Source organism: Leucoraja erinacea, chromosome 10 (assembly GCF_028641065.1).
Source record: "Leucoraja erinacea ecotype New England chromosome 10, Leri_hhj_1, whole genome shotgun sequence".
Lineage (NCBI taxonomy): Eukaryota > Metazoa > Chordata > Chondrichthyes > Rajiformes > Rajidae > Leucoraja > Leucoraja erinaceus.
The window spans coordinates 4,628,758-4,650,879 of NC_073386.1; the positions used below are offsets into that span (position 1 = coordinate 4,628,758).

At 50.1% G+C, this 22,122-nt stretch overlaps 2 protein-coding genes across 6 annotated transcripts in view; one reads left to right on the forward strand and one right to left on the reverse strand.

Annotated features, from left to right (window-relative positions):
• The window catches only part of zzz3 (zinc finger, ZZ-type containing 3), a 129,464-nt gene extending 126,241 nt beyond the window's left edge, over window positions 1-3,223 (forward strand). For all 5 annotated transcript variants that reach the window (XM_055641315.1, XM_055641313.1, XM_055641314.1 and 2 more), the window contains exon 10: window positions 2,882-3,223. In XM_055641315.1, the coding sequence (XP_055497290.1) occupies window positions 2,882-3,091 (210 nt within the window). In that variant the 3' untranslated portion in view covers window positions 3,092-3,223. The remainder of the gene's footprint in view (window positions 1-2,881) is intronic.
• Window positions 3,224-3,354: 131 nt separating this feature from the next.
• ak5 (adenylate kinase 5) overlaps window positions 3,355-22,122 on the reverse strand; it is a 39,040-nt gene continuing 20,272 nt past the window's right edge. The window contains exons 7-14 of the mRNA XM_055642470.1: window positions 17,523-17,613; window positions 16,305-16,381; window positions 14,464-14,506; window positions 12,600-12,635; window positions 9,124-9,287; window positions 6,542-6,640; window positions 3,751-3,945; window positions 3,355-3,384 (exon numbers count right to left, since the gene is read on the reverse strand). Of these exons, the coding sequence (XP_055498445.1) occupies window positions 3,355-3,384; window positions 3,751-3,945; window positions 6,542-6,640; window positions 9,124-9,287; window positions 12,600-12,635; window positions 14,464-14,506; window positions 16,305-16,381; window positions 17,523-17,613 (735 nt within the window). The remainder of the gene's footprint in view (window positions 3,385-3,750; window positions 3,946-6,541; window positions 6,641-9,123; window positions 9,288-12,599; window positions 12,636-14,463; window positions 14,507-16,304; window positions 16,382-17,522; window positions 17,614-22,122) is intronic.

Genomic DNA, 22,122 nt, shown 5'->3' on the forward strand with positions numbered 1-22,122 from the left:
GCCATTCGGCCCTTCGAGCCTGCACCGCTATTCAATATGATCATGGCTGATCATCCAACTCAGTATCCCGTACCTGCCTTCTCTTCATACCCTCTGATCCCTTAGCCACAAGGGCCACATCTAACTCCCTCTTAAATATAGCCAATGAACTGTGTGGCCTCGACTACCCTCTGCGGCAGAGAGTTCCAGAGATTCACCACTCTGTGTGAAAAAAAGTTCTTCTCATCTCGGTTTTAAAGGATTTCCCCCTTATCCTTAAGCTGTGACCCCTTGTCCTGGACTTCCCCAACATCGGGAACAATCTTCCTGCATCTAGCCTGTCCAGCCCCTTAAGAATTTTGTAAGTTTCTAACCCAGATCCCCTCTCAATCTCCTAAAGTTCTAGAGAGTATCAACCACCAGTCTATCCAGTCTTTCTTCATAAGACAGTCCTGACATCCCAGGTATCAGTCTGGTGAACCTTCTCTGCACTCCCTCTATGGCAATAATGACCTTCCTCAGATTTGGAGACCAAAACTGTACGCAATACTCCAGGTGTGGTCTCACCAAGACCCTTTACAACTGCAATAGAACCTCCCTGCTCCTATACTCAAATCCTATAATGTTTTAGTATTAATGTTTTATGTGTCAATCCTAACTGTCACTGTATGTCATTGTTGTCACTTGTGGGCGGAGCACCAAGGCAAACTCCTTGTATGTGAATCCTTGGCCAAAAAACGTATTCATTCATTCATTCGTATGCAGGGAATGGAGAGCTATGGATTACGTGCAGGTAGATCAGGGATGGTCTTGGCATCATGTTCGGCATGGACATTGTGGGCCGATGGGCCTGTTCTTGTATTATGTCCTAGCTGGGATGAGCCTGCTCAGGGTGACTAGACCTTGTTCGCTGCTCCTGGTTCGGTCCTGCAGAAGAATGAAGAAGTGCCCCGACCCCGAAACATAGCCTGTCCATTGCTTCCGCAGATGCTGCCTGACCCACTGAGTTACTCCAGCACTTTGAGTTTGGTGACACATACGTTGGACCCTTTATGAATGGTTTACTTTTCAACCGTTTCTTTACATTTACATGGTGGGCGGAGGAGATTTGACGGGCCGAGTGGCCTAATTCTGCTCCAATCCCTTATGAATTTCTTCGTTTTGACAATCAAACAAGAGGAGCATACAATAATGTTTGAAATACCTGCGGAGGTACGTTTGAATGTTTTGGCAAAGTCTTCCGTTTTGTAGCAGCGATTTACCATGCAGTGCGGGCAGTGGGCAAACATTGACACAGTCTCAGCCTTGCAATTGCTTCCCCTGCACAAAGCTGATGTACTTCCTTGCAAATTTGACACAAGCTCCTCGAGATTCAGCAAATATTGACACACTCATCGTGTCTCCTCTTTCCCATCATGTTGCTCGTCTTGTCCTGCTGTGTACGCATGGCACAATTCAAAGAAGTCTCATCTTCTGGTCAGAACGTGTAGGTTTGGCTCCGAATTTAGCTTAGAGATGCAGCGCGGAAACAGGCCCTTCGGCCCGTCAAGTCCGCGCCGACCAGCGATCCCCGTACACTAGCATTTTACTACACACGAGGGACAATTTTACAATTTTTACAGAAGCCAATTAACCTACATCCCATCGTTGGAATGCCGGAGGAAACCGGAGCACCCGGGGAAAACCCACGCAGGTCATGGGGAGAATGTACAAACTCCGTACAGACAGCCCCAGTCGTCAGGATCGAACCCGGGTCTCTGACGCTGTAAGGCAGCAACTCTGCCGCTGCGCCACAGTGCCGCCCTGTATGTGGAGAGCTACTGCCTTACAGCGCCATAGACCCGGGTTCGATCCTGACTACGGGCGCTGTCTGTGCGGAGTTTGTACGTTCTCCCAGTGACCTGCGTGGGTTTTCTCCAGGATCTCCGGATTCCACCCACACTCCAAAGACGTGCAGGTTTGTAGGTTAATTAGCTTGGTATGATTGTAAAATTGTCCCTAATGTGCGTAGGATTGTGTTAATGTTTGGGGTTCGCTGGTTGGCGCGGACTCGGAGGGCCGAAGGGCCTGTTTCCACGCTGTATCCCTAAACTGAACTAAACTAAATCAGTCTGAAGAAGGGTTTCAGCCCGAAACGTTGTCTATTTCCTTTGTTCCATAGATGCTGCTGCACCCACTGAGTTTCTCCAGCACTGTTGCCTACCACTAAATACAGGTCTGCCCTCTTCTCCCTCCTTGGAAAGGAAAAGGCAGATCTGGCCTTTCCAGATAACATGTGCAAACTGCCTTAGATAGACACAAAAAGCTGGAGTAACTCAGTGGGACAGGCAGCAGACACTGGAGAGAAGGAATGGCTGACGTTTCGGGTGGAGACCCTTCTTCAGACGTAGAAACATAGAAATTAGGTGCAGGAGTAGGCCATTCGGCCCTTCGAGCCTGCACCGCCATTCAATATGATCATGGCTGATCATCCAACTCAGTATCCCGTACCTGCCTTCTCTCCATACCCCCTGATCCCCTTAGCCACAAGGGCCACATCTAACTCCCTCTTAAATATAGCCAATGAACTGGCCTCAACTACCCTCTGTGGCAGAGAGTTCCAGAGATTTACCACTCTCTGTGTGAAAAACGTTCTTCTCATCTCGGTTTAAAAGGATTTCCTCCTTATCCTTAAGCTGTGACCCCTTGTCCTGGACTTCCCTAACATCGGGAACAATCTTCCTGCATCTAGCATGTCCAACCCCTTAAGATACCATACATTAAGATAACATACCTTAAGTACTTCAGGTGAATGGTCATCCACTTGGATGCTTAGCTCTGCTTTACTCTGACCTGTTGATTTCCCCCCTCTCCACCCCCAATTATTTTGTATCTTCATTTGACATTCTCTGTTTTCTTGCAGGACGATGAAAGCATTCCACCCTCCTGCCGCCACTTGGCCGAATACAAAGAGTTGCTGTGCCTGAAGAAGCTGAAGAGGCAGAAACTGGATCTGATGCAGGCGGAGAGTGGTTTTGTACCGCACATCGGGTACAAGGTGGGTCGAAATAGTAGAGTCAAACAGCGCGGAAACAGGCCCTTCGGCCCAACTTGCCCACACCGACCAACATGACCCATCTATACTAGTCCCACCTGCCTGCGTTTGGCCCATATCCCTCGAAAACCTGTCCCATCCATGTGCCTGTCCAAATGTTTCTTAAATGTTGCGATAGTCCCAGCCTCGACTCCCTCCTCCGGCAGCTGGTTCAATTTATCTAACAAACTTGATTAGGTTTGGTTCCGCACACAAAAAAAAACAGGCCAGAATGATCTTGGGAATGAGTGGGTTAACAAACGATGAGCGATTGAAGGCACTGGGCCTGAGTTTACTGGAGTTCATGTGTAGGGGAACCTCGTTGAAACCAACTAAATAATGAAAGGCCTGGATAGAGTGGATGTGGACAGGATGTTTCCCCTGGTCTAGGGGGAGTCTAGAACCAGAGGCCACAGCATCAGAAACATAGGATGTACAGTACCTTTAGAAATTAGATGAGAAGGAATTTATTTTGCCAGTGTGGAATCTGTAGAATTCATTGCCACAGACGGCTGTGGAGGCCAAGTCAACAGATATTTTTAAGGCAGAAGTTGACAGATTCTTGATTAGTTCAGGGGTCAGGGGTTAGGGGGGGGGGGGAGAGATAGATCAGACACTATTGAATGGCAGAGTAGACTCGATGGGCCGAATGGCCTAATTTTGCTCCCTGCATCTGGTGAGCTTTCTCCTCGACCCACCTTGTGGATGGTGTTCTCCATGCGGTACTTCTCCAGGACGGCCAGATCCACGCTCTGGTAGGCCTCGCTACACTCGGTATCTAACCGGTCTCCTCCAACACCAGTGCGGCCACTCGCTCGGGTTGTGTTCAGTGGCCCCTGGTGTGTGTTGTCCATGGAGCCACTCATCTGCAGCACTAGGCTGGGCCGAACTATCTGAGGAGAACAATTACGGCCAACTCTTTACCCAACGGCGTCATTCTCCAATTACAAGCGATAGGTTATAACCTCTTTAGGTTAAATGAATGACATGTAATTGTCACATGTAGAAGGCTAGAGTATAATAGAATGTATACTCACGTGTGAGAAGCTACAGTGAAATCCTTTGCTTGTATAACTTGCCATGGTATGCACACAGTCACCACATAAAGGGCGCTTACTAAGATACAAATCCACCCCCCCCCCCCCCCCCCCCCCCCCTCCTTCATGGCGATTCCCACACGCCCCCGTCGTTTTGGAAAGAGTCGCCACATGGCGGTCACCAACAGCGTCACAAAGTATCCCACGCCAGGCCCTCCCTGGTTCTCCCCGCCTCTCCACCTCACGGCGACCCAGCTATGTCAGGTCGTTGGTTACACAAAAAAGCTGGAGAAACTCAGCGGGTGCAGCAGCGTTTATGGAGCGAAGGAAATAGGCAACGTTTCGTCTCGAAACGTTGCCTATTTCCTTCGCTTCATAGATGCTGCTGCACCCGCTGAGTTTCTCCAGCTTTTTTTTGTGTAACCTTCGATTCTCCAGCATCTGCAGTTCCCTCTTAAACACTATGTCAGGTCCTTCATTGTTTCACACCCCCCCCCCCCCCCCCCCCCCCCCCCCCCCCCCCCCTTACGACAGCCCCCTCTCTCTTCCCTGGGCCCTGCCAAACCCCATAACACACGCATTTCACCCACTATCCCCTCCCCTCTACACCGCCCCCCCCCCCTCTATACCCCCCCTCTATCCCCTCTATACCCCTCTCACTGGCTTTATCTGACATCCTTTAGTCTCCTTTTCATCTTTACCAAATGTCACTTACTCCACCCATCTGCCAATTAACCCCCCCCCCCCCCCCCCCTTCTAACAGAGATTTGAGGGGTCTCCAGCAGAAACAGCACCTATTCCTTCTCTCCAGAGATGCTGCCTGACCCGCTGAGTGACTCCAGCTTTTTGTGTCTATCTCCCACCTATCACTTTCCAGGCTTTTGGCCCTCTCCCACCTCTCTTCCCTCCCCCCCCCCCCCCCCCCCCCCCCCCCCCCCCCCCCGCTTACAATCAGTCTAAAGAAGGGTCTTGACCCCGAAACGTTGCCTCTCTGTGGCCTCCACAGATGCTGCCTGACTTGCTGAGTTGTCAGAGATACTGGGTATTGAACCGACCGAGTCCACACTGCCCGGCGATCGCCCCGTGCACTGGTACTGTCCTGGGCGCCAGGCACAATTTACAATGAAGCCACATCTGCCTACAAACCTGCACATCTTTGTGGCGTGGGAGCAAACCGATACGATACAATACGATACAACTTTATTGATCCCAGGAGGGAAATTGATCGCCAACAGTCATAAAATACAACATACACAATACATAAAATTAAAGTGACGAGTGGGAAGGATTGGGGATGTGCAAAGATTGTGGAGGGGGGAGGGGAGTCAGTCTCAGTCTCAGTCTACCCCAATGCTAAAGGGGGAGGAGTTGTACAGTTTGATAGCCACGGGGAAGAAGGATCTCCTGTGGCGTTCTGTGCTGCATCTTGGTGGAACCAGTCTGTTGCTGAAGGTGCTCCTCAGGTTGACCAGTGTGTGTCATGGAGGGGGTGAGCTGTATTGTCCAGGATGCCCCGCAGTTTGAGGAGCATCCTCCCCTCCAAGGCAAAGCATCTTTCATGGCCCGAGTCTTGCTCTCAAGGCCGCTGCGACTTCAGAGATGTTTTTGAAGTGTGACCACTGTGGTAGGGATGTCAGGGTGGTGATGTCAGGGCCACAAGGGTGGAGGTATGAGGCAGGGCTGGCTGCAGTTTGGGTAGTACTTCACCAGCGCTGTGTGCTCTGAGATTCTAGTTTAGTATAGTTTAGAGATACAGCGTGGAAACAGGCCCTTCAGCCCACAGAGTCCGCGCCGACCAGCGATCCCTGTACTGAAGAAGTTTGAAGAAGGGTCTCGACCCGAAACGTCACCTATTCCTTCGCTCCATAGATGCTGCCTCACCTGCTGAGTTTCTCCAGCATTTTTGTCTACCAGCGACCCCCCCCCCACTGTACACCAACTCTGTCCCACACACTGGGGACAATTTACAATTTTTTACCGAACACAATTAGACAATAGACAATAGGTGCAGGAGTAGGCCATTCAGCCCTTCGAGACAGCTCCGCCATTCAATGTAATCATGGCTGATCATCCCCAATCAGTACCCCGTTCCTGCCTTCTCCCCATATCCCCTGACTCCGCTATTTTTAAGAGCCCTATCTAGCTCTCTCTTGAAAGCATCCAGAGAACCGGCCTCCACCACCCTTTGAGGCAGAGAATTCCACAGACTCACCACTCTCTGTGAGAAAAAATGTTTCCTCGTCTTCGTTCTAAATGGCTTGCCCCTTATTCTTAAACTCGTAACCTGCAAACCCGTACGTCTTTGGAATGTGGGAAGAGACCTAAACACCCGGAGAAAGTCGACACAGGTCACGGGGAGAAGGTACAAACTCTGCACAGACAAGCACCCGTGGTCAGGATTGAACCCGGGGCTCTGGCGCTGAAAGGCAGCCCCAGAGTTAGACAAGCTCACCTTCCTCTCAAATTCAACGGCCTGCTCCACTGCCCAAGGGTAGCCATCTATGATGAATCCTTTGGCGTCCATTCCACAAATGATGCTGTCCTTGAGACTCTGCAGGCCAAGAGGAATATAAATCAGTCATTGTGATCGATCACAGGAGCAACTCCATGGCAATTCACTGTCTGCAGATGGAAAGATTTATCCTGTGTTACCCACTGCTCATTGTCACTACTCTCTCTCTCAATCGTTTCCGACTCCCCTGACCCTCAGTCTGAGGAAGGGTCTCGACGTGAAACGTCACCCATTCCTTCTCTCCAGAGAAGCTGCCTGTCCCGCTGAGTTGCTGCAGCACTTCTTGGTCATCTCAATGTATATATTGCCACAGGACCAGTGGCCAAGCCTGACCTTGTTTTCAACCCAAAGTACCTGATTCAGCAGTAGAGTTGCTGCCTCGCTGCACAGGGACCCAGGTTCGATCCTGACTACAGGTGATGGCTATACCAGCTGTCCACAACCTCCTTGCCTTTGTTGTAGAGTCATGTACTCATAGAGTTATACAGTGTGGAAAACAGGCCCAACTTCCCCATGCCCCAGCTACACTCGTCCCGCCTGCCCGCGTTTGGCCCGTATCCCCCCAAACCTGTCCTATCCGTGTACCTCGTCAACGTGAACGTCCAGGAGCGGAAAAGACTGCAGAAAGTTGTGACCACTGCCCAGTCCATCACCGGCTCTGACCTCCCCACCATAGAAGGGATCTATCGAAGTGGCTGCCTCAAAAAGGCAGCCAACATCATCAAAGACCCACACCATCCTGGCCACACACTCATCTCACCGTTGCCATCGGGAAGAAGGTACAGGAGCCTGAAATCTGCAATGTCCAGGTTCAGGAACAGCTACTTCCCCACAGCCCATCAGGCTATTAAACACGACAACAAATAAGCTCTGAACTACACGAGACTATTATTATTATTGCACAATATTTGTTTATTTATTGAGTATCTGCGCATGTGTGTATATACACACTGAATTTTTTTTTCCTCCCATTATATACAATGTTTACTATATTCTGTCGTGCTGCAGCAAAGCAAGTATGTCTTTGTCGTATCTGGGACACATGACAATAAAACTCTCTCGACTTTCTTTCTCAAGCGCCGGTCCCACGGCGATTTTTTTTGGTGACGTATCAAGTCACCGAAAAATTTGCAGCGTGACGTGACGCGGCGAGACGAGACGACGCATCGACGCACGGTGTTTATTCAAGTGTCACAACGTTTTTTTTTTGTCGCCGCTGGATTTTGAAATGTTCAACATCTTTTGGCGACACCGATATGACGCCGGCAATCTCCGAAAAAAATCACCAAGTGGGCCAGGCCCTTGACTCTCTTTGAAACGTTGGGATAGTCCCAGCCTCAACTACCTTCTCTGGCTGCTCGTTCCATACACCCACTACCCCTCTGTGTGTGCGACAAAGCTGCCCCTCAGATTCCTATTCAATCTATTCCCCTTCAACCCTTTTCCAATTAAAGCTGAGAGGCTTCCTAACTACCCGATGTGGCAGCTTTATGATTGGGGAGACACAGACCTCTCCGAGCTTCAGTGTTCGATTAGTCTCACAGATTGAGTCCAGAGTGAGAGCAATGTAATTTTAAACCCATTTAGAGAGGGCAGCCTGAAGCACAATCTCACTGTGATTTGCTCCTCAATCAACTGAACCCTGACAGCCAGTCTACACTTCACTCAGGCTCCACCCAGGGAGTTGTGATTCTGTGGAATTCTCTGCCACAGAAGGCAGTGGAGGCCAATTCACTGGATGTTTACAAGAGAGAGGGTGGGTAGGACAAGCCGAGTCTATCCAGGCAGGACTTTCAAATGAAGAAAGACTGGATAGACTCGGCTTGTACTCGCTAGAATTTAGAAGATTGAGGGGGGATCTTATAGAAACTTACAACATTCTTAAGGGGTTGGACAGGCTAGATGCAGGAAGATTGTTCCCGATGTTGGGGAAGTCCAGGACAAGGGGTCACAGTTTAAGGATAAGGGGAAGTCTTTTAGGACCAAGATGAGAAAAACATTTTTCACACAGAGAGTGGTGAATCTGTGGAATTCTCTGCCACAGAAGGTGGTTGAGGCCAGTTCATTGGCTATATTTAAGAGGGAGTTAGATGTGGCCCTTGTGGATAAAGGGATCAGGGGGTATGGAGAGAAGGCAGGTACAGGATACTGAGTTGGATGATCAGCCATGATCATATTGAATGGCGGTGCAGGCTCAAAGGGCCGAATGGCCTATTCATGCATCTATGTTTCTCTGACAGGTTTGGAGGGATATGGACAAGACGGGAGTAGTGTAGCTGGGACATGTTGGCCGGTGTGGGCAAGTTGGGCTGAAGGGCCTGTTCCCACACTGTATATGGCTCTATGAGAGATAGATTTAGTTCTTGGGGCTAACGGAATCTAGGGATAAGGGGGGGGAGAATGCAGGAAAGATAGATCAGCCATTATTGAATGGCGGAATAGACTTGATGGGCCGAATGGCCTGATTCTGCTCCTAGCACTTATGAACTGATGTGTTACTCAGTTAGCAGACGTTCACTCACCCGAGGCACCAGTTGCTCCTGCTCCCCGCTTTCTCCAACACCCCGACTGCTGGCGTCTCCGAGAGCCGTCATGCCCTGTACAAGGTCGTCCGCACGCAGGTGGGTGAAGCCGTATTCTGCTGCTACTCTGTCACACGGACTTCCTCTCCCAGAGCTTGCATCACCTTGACGGGGCGTTTTTGGGGTCCAGAACGAGAATTCACGAGAACACAGAGAAAACAGAATTTGTCACGTATTGAGACACCCCAAGTTGTAGATGGAAACAAAGTGTTGGGAGTAACTCAGCGGGTCAGGCAGCAAAGATAGACACAAAGTGTTGGAGTAACTCAGCGGGTCCAGTCGACGTCTCGGGTCGAGACCCTTCCTCAGGCTGAGCATCGGGGGAGAGGGAGTTACATAGATAAGGAAGTGGAAGAGATCAAATGAGATGAATCTCAAGGAAAATGTAGACCAGACTATTAGCTGGGGGGGATAGTCAGACTGGTCGGGGAACTGGGAAGGGAGAGGGATGGAGAGAGAGGGAAAGCAAGGATTACTTGAAGTTAGAGAAGTCAATGTTAACCATATAACAATTACAGCACGGAAACAGGCCATCTCAGCCCTACAAGTCCGTGCCGAACACGTATTCTCCCCTAGTCCCATCTACCTGCACTCAGACCATAACCCTCCATTCCCTTCCCGTCCATATACCTAGCCAATTTATTTTTAAATGATAAAATCGAACCTGTCTCCACCACTTCCACTGGAAGCTCATTCCACACAGCTACCACTCTCTGAGTAAAGAAGTTCCCCCTCATGTTACCGCTAAACTTCTGTCCCTTCATTCTCAAATCATGTCCTCTTGTTTGAATCTTCCCTACTCTCAATGGAAAAAGCTTATCCACGTCAACTCTGTCTATCCCTCTCATCATTTTAAAGACCTCTATCAAGTCCCCCCTTAACCTTCTGCGCTCCAGAGAATAAAGACCTAACTTGTTCAACCTTTCTCTGTAACTTAGTTGCTGAAACCCAGGCAAAATTCTAGTAAATCTCCTCTGTACTCTCTCTATTTTGTTGACATGTTCATACCGATGGGGTTGTAAGCTGCCCAAGCAAAATATGAGGTGCTGTTCCTCCAATTTGAATTTCTCAGTCCGAAGAAGGGTCTCGACCCGAAACGTCACCTATTCCTTCTCTGCAGAGATGCTGCCTGCCCCGCTGAGTTACTCCAGTTTGTGTGTCTATATTCTAGATAAGTTAAGTTTAGTTTATTGACTGGTTTATTGATCTTTGGAAAACATGTAAAACAAGGCTTTTCACTCAGTACCTCGGTACACAGGGCAATAATATACCTCAGCCGACAAGTGAAGGCATTCCTTGAATGATTGCCAACTTGTTTTAAAAATTCGGGGAGGGAAGGCCTGTCGACCAAATAAAACGCCATCAGTTGGTCCACGTTGAACAATCTCGTTCATCAACAGAACAAAGGTCTACACAGTCGCTGTTCTACACGAGAGCAGCCAGGCTGAACAATGGAACTGTGGACATTAGGTGATTCAATGATGGATGTTCATGGTCTGTTGTCGTGCAGTGTGACTGATGGAAGCGTTACAAACGCTCGTGTCTTAGAAGCCACATGATCCCGTGTTCGTTGTGCGCTCATGCAAGCCCACGAGAATGAGAGGGGATCTTATTGAAGCATATAAGATTATTAAGGGTTTGGACAGGCTAGAGGCAGGAAACATGTTCATCGATGTTCGGGGAGTCCAGAACCAGGGGCCACAGTTCAAGAAATAAGGAATAAGCCATTTAGAACGGAGACGAGGAAGCACTTTTTCTCACAGAGAGTGGTGAGTCTGTGGAATTCTCTGCCTCAGAGGGCGGTGGAGGCCGGTTCTCTGGATACTTTCAAGAGAGAGCTAGATAGGGTTCTTAAAGATAGCGGAGTCAGGGGATATGGGGAGAAGGCAGGAACGGGGTACTGATTGGGGATGATCAGCCATGATCACATTGGAATGCGGGTGCTGGCTCGAAGGGCCGAATGGCCTACTCCTGCACCTATTGTCTATTGTCATTCTCTTGGAAAGATAACCATATTTCCAGTATAACAATTACAGCACGGAAACAGGCCATCTCGACCCTTCTAGTCCGTGCCGAACACATAATCTCCCCTAGTCCCATATACCTGCGCTCAGACCATAACCCTCCATTCCCTTCCCATCCATATAACTATCCAATTTATTTTTAAATGATAAAAATGTTACCTGCCTCCACCACCTTCACTGGAAGCTCATTCCACACAGCTACCACTCTCTGAGTAAAGAAGTTCCCCCTCATGTTACCCCTAAACTTCAGTCCCTTAATTCGTCATGTCATGTCCCCTTGTTTGAATCTTCCCTCCTCTCAGTGGGAAAAGCTTTTCCACGTCAACTCGGTTTTTCCACGTCAACTCTGTGCAGTGTCACTCTCATGCAGTGTCACTATTGTCATTCTCTTGGAAAGAGGGAAGCTACATATTTCAGAGTCACAGAGTCATGCAGCATAGAAACAGGCCCTTTGGCCCAACTTGCCCACACTGGCCAACATGTCCCATCCACTCACCTGCCTGCGTTTGGCCCATGGCCCTCTAAACCTTTCCCCTCCAACTACCTGTCCAAATGTCTCTTAAACGTTACCTTTCCTCGGTTTGATCAGGCTCGTTGGAGAGGCAAGTTTCCCCGTGCAGGGTAGCACAATGACGCGGTGCTAGCGTTGCTGCCATACCACGCCAGCGGCCCGGGTTCGTTACTGACCACGTTCACGCGGCTAGATATAGCTCTTAGGGCTAACGGAATCAGGGGATACAAGGAGAAAGCAGGCACAGGGTACTGATTTTAGATGATCAGCCATATTGAATGGCGGTGCTGGTTCGAAGGGCCGAATGGCCTACTCCAGCACCTATTTTCTATGTTCTCCCCGTGACCCGCGTGGTTTTTCTCCAGGATCTCCGGTTTCCTCCAAAGGCGAACAGGTTTGTAGGTTAATTAACTTCTGTAAACCGCCACAAGTGGGTAAATAATAGAATCTGTACCCCGTTCCTGCTTTTATTCCACCCCATATCCCCTGGTTCCGTTAGCCCGAAGAGCTGGGTCCAACTCTCTCTTGAATGCATCCAGTGAATTGGCCTCCACTGCCTTCTGTGGCAGAGAATTCCACGTAGGGTGGTCATGGTCACAGTGAATGGCGGTGCTGGCTCGAAGGGCCGAATGGCCTACTCCTGCACCCATTGTCTATTGCCTATTGATGCAATACTGGGATAACAGAAGGTTGGCGTGGTGCGGTGGGCTGGAGATCCTTTATCACGGCTGTATCTCGAAACTAAAACTACGCCAAGAGTTGACGGCCTCCCCACTGCGGATGCCCCACACACTGTTGGCGGAGTCTCTGGCTCCTGAGGTGATGGCAGGCGGGTGGGGAAAGGGGAGCGACTGTCCGCCCTGCTCTACACACTTGCTCACCGACAACGAAGATGGTCGGCCTGGTCTCCCAGTCCTCTGCAAGAGAAGTAAAGGTCTGGTTTAGAGGACAGAGTTGTCACGTTACAGCGACAGCACACGGCAACAAAGCCGTTCACCGTACCTCGATACGTTCATTCATTCATCGTCGTTGAGCACGCTAGCGACGCGGTGGCGCTGGTACCCGACGGGAACGGTGACGGACGCACCACACGTCTCCGTCCTCCAGTTCCTGCGGACTAACGCCGCTGGAAGTATAGGGTGATTTCACCAAAGTTAAAATGAGCGTAGATCCCCCCCTCACGTGACCGAAAAATTTAACTGGAGGACATATGTCACTTCGGTACATGTTAGTAAATGGGGAAACACGCACTTTCACACCCGTTAAAAACATGGAAAACGGACGATTTGTGAGCTGAAATTTTCTGTGCTAGTCGGGGGGACCGTGAAGCACAGCGACCTCAATTTTCAGGCAAAAAAAAAGATAGAAAGTAAGGTAATTACAAGAGGGAACTGAAGGTGGAAAAACAGCGGAAGTGCTTAGCAGACATTTGCCGTGGAGATTTAAAGGTCCAAAATATCGGGAATTATCGCAACTTCTACTGAAGTGTGGATGGCCGTTGGCTCGCTGGGAGCTCATCCGCCCTTTTTGGTCCTGCTGGGGGTCCACAGCCCCCTCCTCACCTCCTCACTCCAAACTAAATAACTTTCACCCCCCTCCCCCCCCCCCCCCCCAGGTCCATCCCCTTACTCATATATCCTTCCCTCCGACTTTACTTTCACGACTCCTTTCCCGACGCTTTTTGGCCCCCTGAAAGACAGACGCAGAACGCTGGAGTAACTCAGCGGGTCAGGCAGCATCTCTGGAGAGAAGGAATGGGTGACGTTTCAGGTCGAGACCCTTCTTCAGACTGATGTCAGGGGAGAGGGAGACACACAGATATGAAGAGGTACAAAGGGCAAATTAATGAAAGGTAAGCTAAAGGTCAAAGCAACACCAGCAACGATGATCAAAGTTGGGTCTCGACCCGAAACGCCACCCATTCCTTCTCTCCAGAGATGCTGCCTGACCCGCTGTGTTACCCCAGCATCTATAAGGTCATAATGAACAGGAGTAGAATTCGGCCATTTGTCCCATCGAGTCTACTCCGCCATTCAATCATGGCTGATCTATCTCTCCCTCTCAACCCCATTCTCCTGCCTTCCCTCCATAACCTCTAACAACTGTACCTTCCTGTCTATCTTCCATGTAAACCAGCATCTGCAGTTCCTTCTCACAGCTCTTCCCCTAGGATTAGTGTGGCACAGAGGTAGAGTCACTGCCTCACAGCGACGGAGATCCGGGTTCGATCCCGACCATGGGCGCTGTCTGTACGGGGTTTGTTTGTACGTTCTCCCCGTGACCTGCGTGGGGTTTCTCCGAGATCTTCGGTTTCCTCCCACACTCCCAAAGAGGTGACGGTTTGTAGGTTAATTGGCTTGGTGTTGTCCCTAATGTTTGTGGGTGTGTGTGTGGGTGTGTGGGTGTGTGTATGTGTGGGATAGTGTTAGGAAAGAACTGCAGATGCTGGTTTAAACCGAAGATAGACACTGGAAGAATTGCTGGAGTAACTCAGCGGGACAGGCAGCATCTCTGGAGAGAAGGAATGGGTGACGTATTGGGTCAGACTGATGTCAGGGGAGAGGGAGATACAGAGATAAGGAAGTGTAAGGTGTGAAAAAAAGGACAAAGGGAATTGAGATCAATGAAAGTGTAGATGATTGCTAGTTAGTGTTTGTGGGGATCGCAGGGCGGTGCACAGTCGGTGGGCCTGTTTCCGCGCCGTATCTCTAAACTAAACTAAACATCTCGAGCTTCTGTACCAACCTTCAGTTTTGCCGTCTGCTGGTGCTGTGGCCTCGTCGTTTCCCTGATGAAAGACAAAGTTGAATGGACAAATCTTGTCAAAGGCACTCTGGTGAGACAGGGATCTTGGGTCACACAGCTGGGCAGCCATTCATGCAAGTCGTGCCGCAACAGCCTGCGGTCTGAGACTCACAGTAAAACCACGTGCAGGAGACACTGTGGATAGTTACAGGATTGCAGAGCTGAACTTTGATGTGGAGCAAGGCAGGTTTGGGTTATGTTCAGAAGTTCATTAGGCCATTCAGCCCATCAAGTCTACCCCGCCATTCAAACATGGTTGATCTATCTCTCCCCTGCCTTCTCCCCGTAACACCCGACACCCGTACTAATCAAGAATCTATCCATCTCTGCCTTAAAAAATGTTCATTGACTTGGCCTCCAAGATTTCCCACAGATTCACCACCTGCTCACTGACAACACATTCATTCTCATCTTTCTACAGGCACGTCCTTTTATTCTGAGGGTACGGCCTCTGGTCCTAGACTCTCCCACGAGTGGAAACACCCTCTCCTCATCCACTCTCTACATGATTTGTCATGTATAAAAGGCAAACGGCTGCAGTTATTTGTCACGGCACAAAAGCCACGAGGAGATTGCGATCTATCAGACGTTTGGGCATTCTGTTGGGTTGGGAGGTGGGGGGGGGGGGTGGGGGGGGGGGGGGGGGGGGGAGGGGGGGTTGTGTGTTGGCCAGAGATAGAGCAAGTTGAAAGTAAAACTGGTTGCTTAAGGCAGTGCACAACCCCCATGGCATTGGGTCTTAGGGTCAGTCACAGACAATAGACAATAGGTGCAGGAGTAGGCGATTCGGCCCGTCATGGCTGATCATCCCCAATCAGTACCCCGTTCCTGCCTTCTCCCCATATCCCCTGACTCCACTATCTTTCAGAGCCCTATCTAGCTCTCTCTTGAAAGTATCCAAAGAACCGGCCTCCACCTCCCTCTGAGTCAGAGAATTCCACAGACTCACCACTCTCTGTGTGAAAAGTGTTTCCTCGTCTCCGTTCTAAATGGCTCACCCCTTATTCTTAAACTGTGTGTGGCACCTGGTTCTGGACTCCCCCAACATCGGGAACACGTTTCCTGCCTCTAGCGTGTCCAATCCTTTAATAATTTTATATGTTTCAATGAGATCTCCTCTCATCCTTCTAAATTCCAGAGTGTACAAGCCCAGCCGCTCCATTCTCTCAGCATATGACAGTCCTGCCACCCCGGGAATGAACCTTGTAAACCTACGCTGCACTCCCCCAATAGCAAGAATGTCCTTCCTCAAATTAGGGGTCATAAAACCATACAGCATATAAACAGGCCCTTCGGCCCTACATGCCCACACCAACGAACATCTACACTGGTCCTGCCTGCCCATAACCCTCGAAACCTATCCTCTATCTATGTACCTGTCTGAATGGTTCTTATGCGGTGAGATAGTACCTGCCTCAACTACTTCCTCTCTTTGGAACAATTTGGAACTACTTCCCCTTGAAGGGTCTCGACCCGAAACGTCACCTATTTCCTTCGCTCCATAGATGCCGCCTCACCCGCTGTGTTTCTCCAGCATTTTTATCTACCTTCCTTCCTAAAGGAGCTGCCTTTAATACTGATGCTATAGCCTCCGGCCTTAGACTCTCCCACTAGTGGAGACATCCTCTCCACATCCACTCAATCCAGGAACCGTACTGTATCCTTGGCCCTCAGTTTCACCAGTCACAGGCTCCACAATCAGGGGGGGGGGGGGGGGGGGGGGGGGGGGGGGGGGGGGGGGGGGGGGCAGGGAGGAGAAACACAACCGGACGTTAGTTTACCTGATCTTCAGTCTCTGTCTCGACGTCCAACTCCTCAGTGGAATCCAGCAGGAAACTGAGATCCAGTTCGCTGGGGCCTGGTGCAGCAGGGGAAGGAACATTCCAGAAAGCAAGGAGAAGATGTAAGAACAAGGAAACAGCTGCTTCTTGCTGCCAGTCAGGGTCATAGACTCTCAGTGTGGAAAGAGGCCCTTTGGCCCAAGTTGCCCACACCAGGGGCCACAGTTTAAGAATAAGGAGTAAGCCATTTAGAACGGAGACGAGGAAACACTTTTTCACACAGAAAGTTGGGAGTCTGTGGAATTCTCTGCCTCACGGGGCGGTGGAGGCCGGTTCTCTGGATACTTTCAAGATAGAGCTAAATAGGGCTCTTAAAGATAGCGGAGTCAGGGGATATGGGGAGAAGGCAGGCGAGTCCAGAAGCAGGGCACACAGTCTTAGAATAAAGGGGAGGCCATTTAAGACTGAGGTGAGAAAAAACGTTTTCACCCAGAGAATTGTGAATTTGTGGAATTCCCTGCCACAGAGGGCAGTGGAGGCCAAGTCACTGGATGGGTTTAAGAGAGAGTTAGATAGAGCTCTAGGGGCTGGTGGAGTCAAGGGATATGGGGAGAAGGCAGGCACGGGTTGTTGATTGGGGATGATCAGCCATGATCACAATGAATGGCAGTGCTAGGCTCGAAGGGCCGAATGGCCTACTCCTGCACCTATTGTCTAGGAGAAAACAGCTATTTTCATGAACTCCCAGAAGATAATTTATTAATAAACAACATCTCTAAGAGACAGAGGCACAAGAGTGCGGATGCTGGAATCTTGAGTAGAAACAAACAGCTGGAGGTTAATTACTCAGCAAGTCGAGCAGCATCTGTGGAGGGGAAGTGGACAGATGACATTTCAGATTCTTCAGATCGAAGATATTATCACAATATTTTTAAAAAGCATTTGGACAGGTACAGGGATGGGGAAGGTATCGAGGGGATGTGTGGCAAACGCGGTCAGGTGGGACCGGCGTAGATGGAGCGTCTTGGTCGGCAGGGCCAAGTTGGGCCGAAGGGCCTGTTTCCGTGTGGCATGGCTCTGTGACCCACTGAGTTCCTCCGGAAATTTGTGTTTTACTCTCAAACAGTGCCAGGTGTTTCTCAAAGGCCGCCTTCACTTCTTGCTCCTGCCACTAAAGAGTAGCAACACTGACATAGACCACCAGCACGTTGATCCTACCTGCCGCTGGCTCCTTGCTGGGGAACAGTTTGTTATCCACTGCCACCGATAAATCGTAAAACACCTCCTCTTCATTCCTGCTTGCGTCCAGCTGGGTAGAAAATGGAAAGATATTATAAACAATAGACAACAGGTGCAGGAGTAGGCCATTCGGCCCTTCGACCCAGCACTGCCATTCAATGTGATCATGGCTGATCATCCCCAATCAGTACCCCGTTCCTGCCTTCTCCCCATATCCCATGTCTCCGCTATCGTTAAGAGCCCTATCTAACTCTCTCTTGAAAGTATCCAGAGAACCGGCCTCCACCGCCCTCTGAGGCAGAGAATTCCACAGACTCACCACTCTCTGTGTGAAAAAGTGTTTCCTCGTCTCAGTTCTAAATGGCTTACCCCTTATTCTTAAACTGTGTGGCCCCTGGTTCTGGACTCCCCCAACATCGGGAACATGTTTCCTGCCTCTAGCGTGTCCGAACCCTTAATAATATGTTTCAATAAGATCCCCTCTTGGAAAATGGAAGGATGTTGTGTGTAGGAAGGAACTGCAGACGCTGGTTTAAACACAAAATGCTGGAGTAACTCAGCAGGGTGCACAGCACAATGTCACGCAGCCCGGGACAAAACTCCTCAGCTGGCCGGCCGGTTGGGCTTTGTGTTCTGCTGCACGCAAAGTCCGGCGCCCCATCCAACTCGTGAACCGATGGTGGTGGTGTCGGCGGTAAGCGAAGGTCCGAAGGTCGGACAGCTGGCCGGGCTGCCGACCGACGGGGCCACGGGCGAGGCTGCTGCTGCTGCTGCTGCACTCCATGGGCTGCACTACGTCGGGTCGGGCGAGGCGGGGCCCGGACGCGGCCCTCCGACCAGACTGTTCCCTCGCCCCGAGTAGTAGCGGTCAAATACGGGACAAGGGCGGTCCCGTACGGGTCAAACCAATTTAGCCCAATATACGGGATGTCCCGATTAATACGGGACGGTTGGCAACTCTAGGTGGCACGGTGGTGCGGGGCAGTACATCGGCCCAGTCAGCAGAGCTGCTGCCTCATAGCTCCAGTGACCCAGGCTCAATCCCACCAATGGTGCACAGTAGAGTACATGTCGACTGGTTGCATCGCGGCTCCGATCAGCAACTCGAACGCCCAGGAATGAAGGAGAATGCACAAAGCGGAGATCACTGCCCGGTCCATCACGGGGTGTGACATCCCCACCATCAAAGGGATCTACAGGAGTCACTGCCTCAAAAAGGCAGCCAGCATCATCAGAGACCCGCACCACTCTAGCCACTTACTCCTCTCACCCCTGCCATCGGGAAGAAGGAACAGGAGCCTGAAACGTTACGTCCAGGTTCAGGAACAGTTTCTTCCTGACAGCCATCAGGCCATAGAGGGAGTGCAGAGACGGTTCACCAGACTGATTCCTGGGATGTCAGGACTGTCTTATGAAGAAAGACTGGATAGACTTGGTTTATACTCTCTAGAATTTAGGAGATTGAGAGGGGATCTTATAGAAACTTACAAAATTCTTAAGGGGTTGGACAGGCTAGATGCAGGAAGATTGTTCCCGATGTTGGGGAAGTCCAGGACAAGGGGTCACAGCTTAAGGATAAGGGGGAAATCCTTTAAAACTGAGATGAGAAGAACATTTTTCACACAGAGAGTGGTGAATCTCTGGAACTCTCTGCCACAGAGGGTAGTCGAGGCCAGTTCATTTGCTATATTTAAGAGGGAGTTAGATGTGGCCCTTGTGGCTAAAGGGATCAGAGGGTATGGAGAGAAGGCAGGTATGTGATACTGAGTTGGATGATCAGCCATGATCATATTGAATGGCGGTGCAGGCTCGAAGGGCCGAATGGCCTACTCCTGCACCTAATTTCTATGTTTCTAAACAATTCAAACTCAAATAGGCTCCAAACTCTATAATCTTGGGGACGATATTTTTGACTTTGCACGACTATTGTCTCTTTGTTTGTCTGTTTTTTAATATATATACACTGAACTTTTTGTTGGTCTTCATTATGGCTTTTACAGAGTGCTGCGTTGACATATCTGTGGTGCTGCTGTGAGTAAGATTGGTCTGTTTATTCCTTGCTCCCATACAGTCTTGTTAGTCATGGTCTGGCATCAGGTAGCGCTGTCTTCTCCAAAGGTCAGCTGTCTTATTCTTGACCACTTTGTTCTACTTTAATTGCTTCGCCTTTACGGTTTCTCAATGAAAATTCAACAAAAACATTAAAAACAAAATCTACCAAAGTGATGAGAGGCTCAGATAGGGTCGACAGTCAGAGCCTTTTTCTTCCGGGATGGGAATATCAAGCGGGAGAGGACATAGCTGTAAGGCAGGGGTCGGCAACCTCCGGCCCCCGGGCCGAATGCTGCCCGTAACCCGTAATCATACGGCCCGCCGTGCGCCCGCCCCGAGCGCCGAGCTCTGGCGGTACCGCATCCTGCGCAATACCGCCAGCACGGGCCCCGCACCTTCTGTGAACACGTTTAAGAAAGAACTGCAGATGCTGCAAAAATCGAAGGTGGATATTAATGCTGGAGAAACTCAGCGGGTGAGACATGCAATGATTGTTTCACCCGCTGAGTATCTCCAGCATTTTTGTCCACCTTCTGCGAACACGTGATTTGATGCCTGCCATCCGGGGGGGGATCCATGTGAACACGTGATAGATGCGGCCCGCCATCCGCTCACAGACATGCGTCCCAGCCCCTATGCAGAACAAGGTTGCCCACCCCTGCTGTAAGGTGTGAGTAACTCAGTGGGGCAGGCAGCATCTCTGGAGAGAACGAATGGGTGATGTTTCAGGTCGAGACCCTTCTCCGCTGCTGGACATGGGGGGCACGGTATGGTGGAGACGCCCCTCAAATTAAAAATTAAAAATTAAATTAAGGGAAGGTATCCCACGACAGGGGGCCACATGAGTGGCACGGGTGGGGACTGTTTGGGGAAATTTGAAAAATGTAAAAAATTGTACGGAAAAAACTTGTATAGTCTCAGAAAATGTCGGATGAATTTGTTTGTTTGAATGGTTCAGGAATTGTATATATTTATCAATGAATAAAGTCTATTTTGAAATAAAAAGATAGTCACGGGAAAGGTGTGGAAAGCTTCTTCCGGACCAACACCTTTGACCACAAGTCCATCGGGCAGTGGTCAGCATGGAATGTCCTGCAGGCACTGCAGGGAAAGGACTCGATGGATCCGGTGGCGTGGTTCCCAGAGCAGACTGCCCAGCTTGTCTGGCAAAATGCCTCATCGCCAGAACTGACCAACAAGCACCAAGACCTGGCTTGGCTGGCGGTGAGGGGAACCCTCTCAGTTAGATCCTTCCTGCACCGTCGGAACCTCACCACCAGCTCACGCTGCCCCCGGGATGGTTGTGGTGGAGAGGTTGCCCACCTCTTTGCAGAGTGCGGGATTGCAAAAAGAGTCTGGAGAGGTATGCAAGGGTCCCTGGAACTGATTTATCCCAGCGCTGCGACGCCGCCGACTCCCAACAGCTGGCGTCCGTCACAGGCGACGCTGATTTAGCGCCTCGCAGCCAGGGGTAGAGTTTCGGGGTCTGAGCTACATCGCGCCGCTGCTGGAGGGCCACATCAACTCGGGTCAAAGACGCTCTTTGGTCTGCCCGAGCGTTGCTCACCACCCAGCAGAGCGAGATGTCCGTCAGGGAATGTTGCCGACTGGCCCACTGCAGACTGCAGGAGTACGTGCTAAGGGACTCGCTGAAGCTTGGTGCAGCCAACGCCAAGGCTCGGTGGGGGAGGGCTACAGTCTAGGGTCCTTCCGCTGATGGACATGGGGGGCACGGTATGGTGGAGACGCCCCTCAAATTAAATTAAGGGAAGGTATCCCACGCCAGGGGGCCACATGAGTGGCACGGGTGGGGGACATTTTTTGTGGCAATGAAAATGTCAGATGGAATTTTCGCACTGTGTAAACATTGTATATATTTATTACTTGGACAGGGGCCACAGAGTGGCACGGGCGGGGGACTGTTTGTTGAAATTTGACAAATGTACAAAATTGTACTGGAATAATTTGTATAGTCTCCGAAAATGTCGGATGAATTTTGTTTGTTTGAATGGTTCAGGAATTGTATATATTTATCAATTGAATAAAGTCTATTTTGAAATTTAAAAAAAAAAAAAAAAAATAAATATTCACGGGAAAGGGAAACGAGAGATATAGACGATGATGTAGAGAGATAAAGAACAATGAATGAAAGATATGGAAAATAGTAGCAATGATAAAGGGAACTGGCCATTGTCAGCTTTTGCTGGGTGAGAACAAGAAGCTGGTGTGACTTGGGTGGGGGAGGGGTGGAGAGAGAGGGAATGCCGCGGTTACTTGAAGTTAGAAACATAGAAACATAGAAACATAGAAATTAGGTGCAGGAGTAGGCCATTCGGCCCTTCGAGCCTGCACCGCCATTTAATATGATCATGGCTGATCATCCAACTCAGTATCCCGTACCTGCCTTCTCTCCATACCCTCTGATCCCCTTGGCCACAAGGGCCACATCTAACTCCCTGTTAAATATAGCCAATGAACTGGCCTCAACTACCCTCTGTGGCAGAGAGTTCCAGAGATTCACCACTCT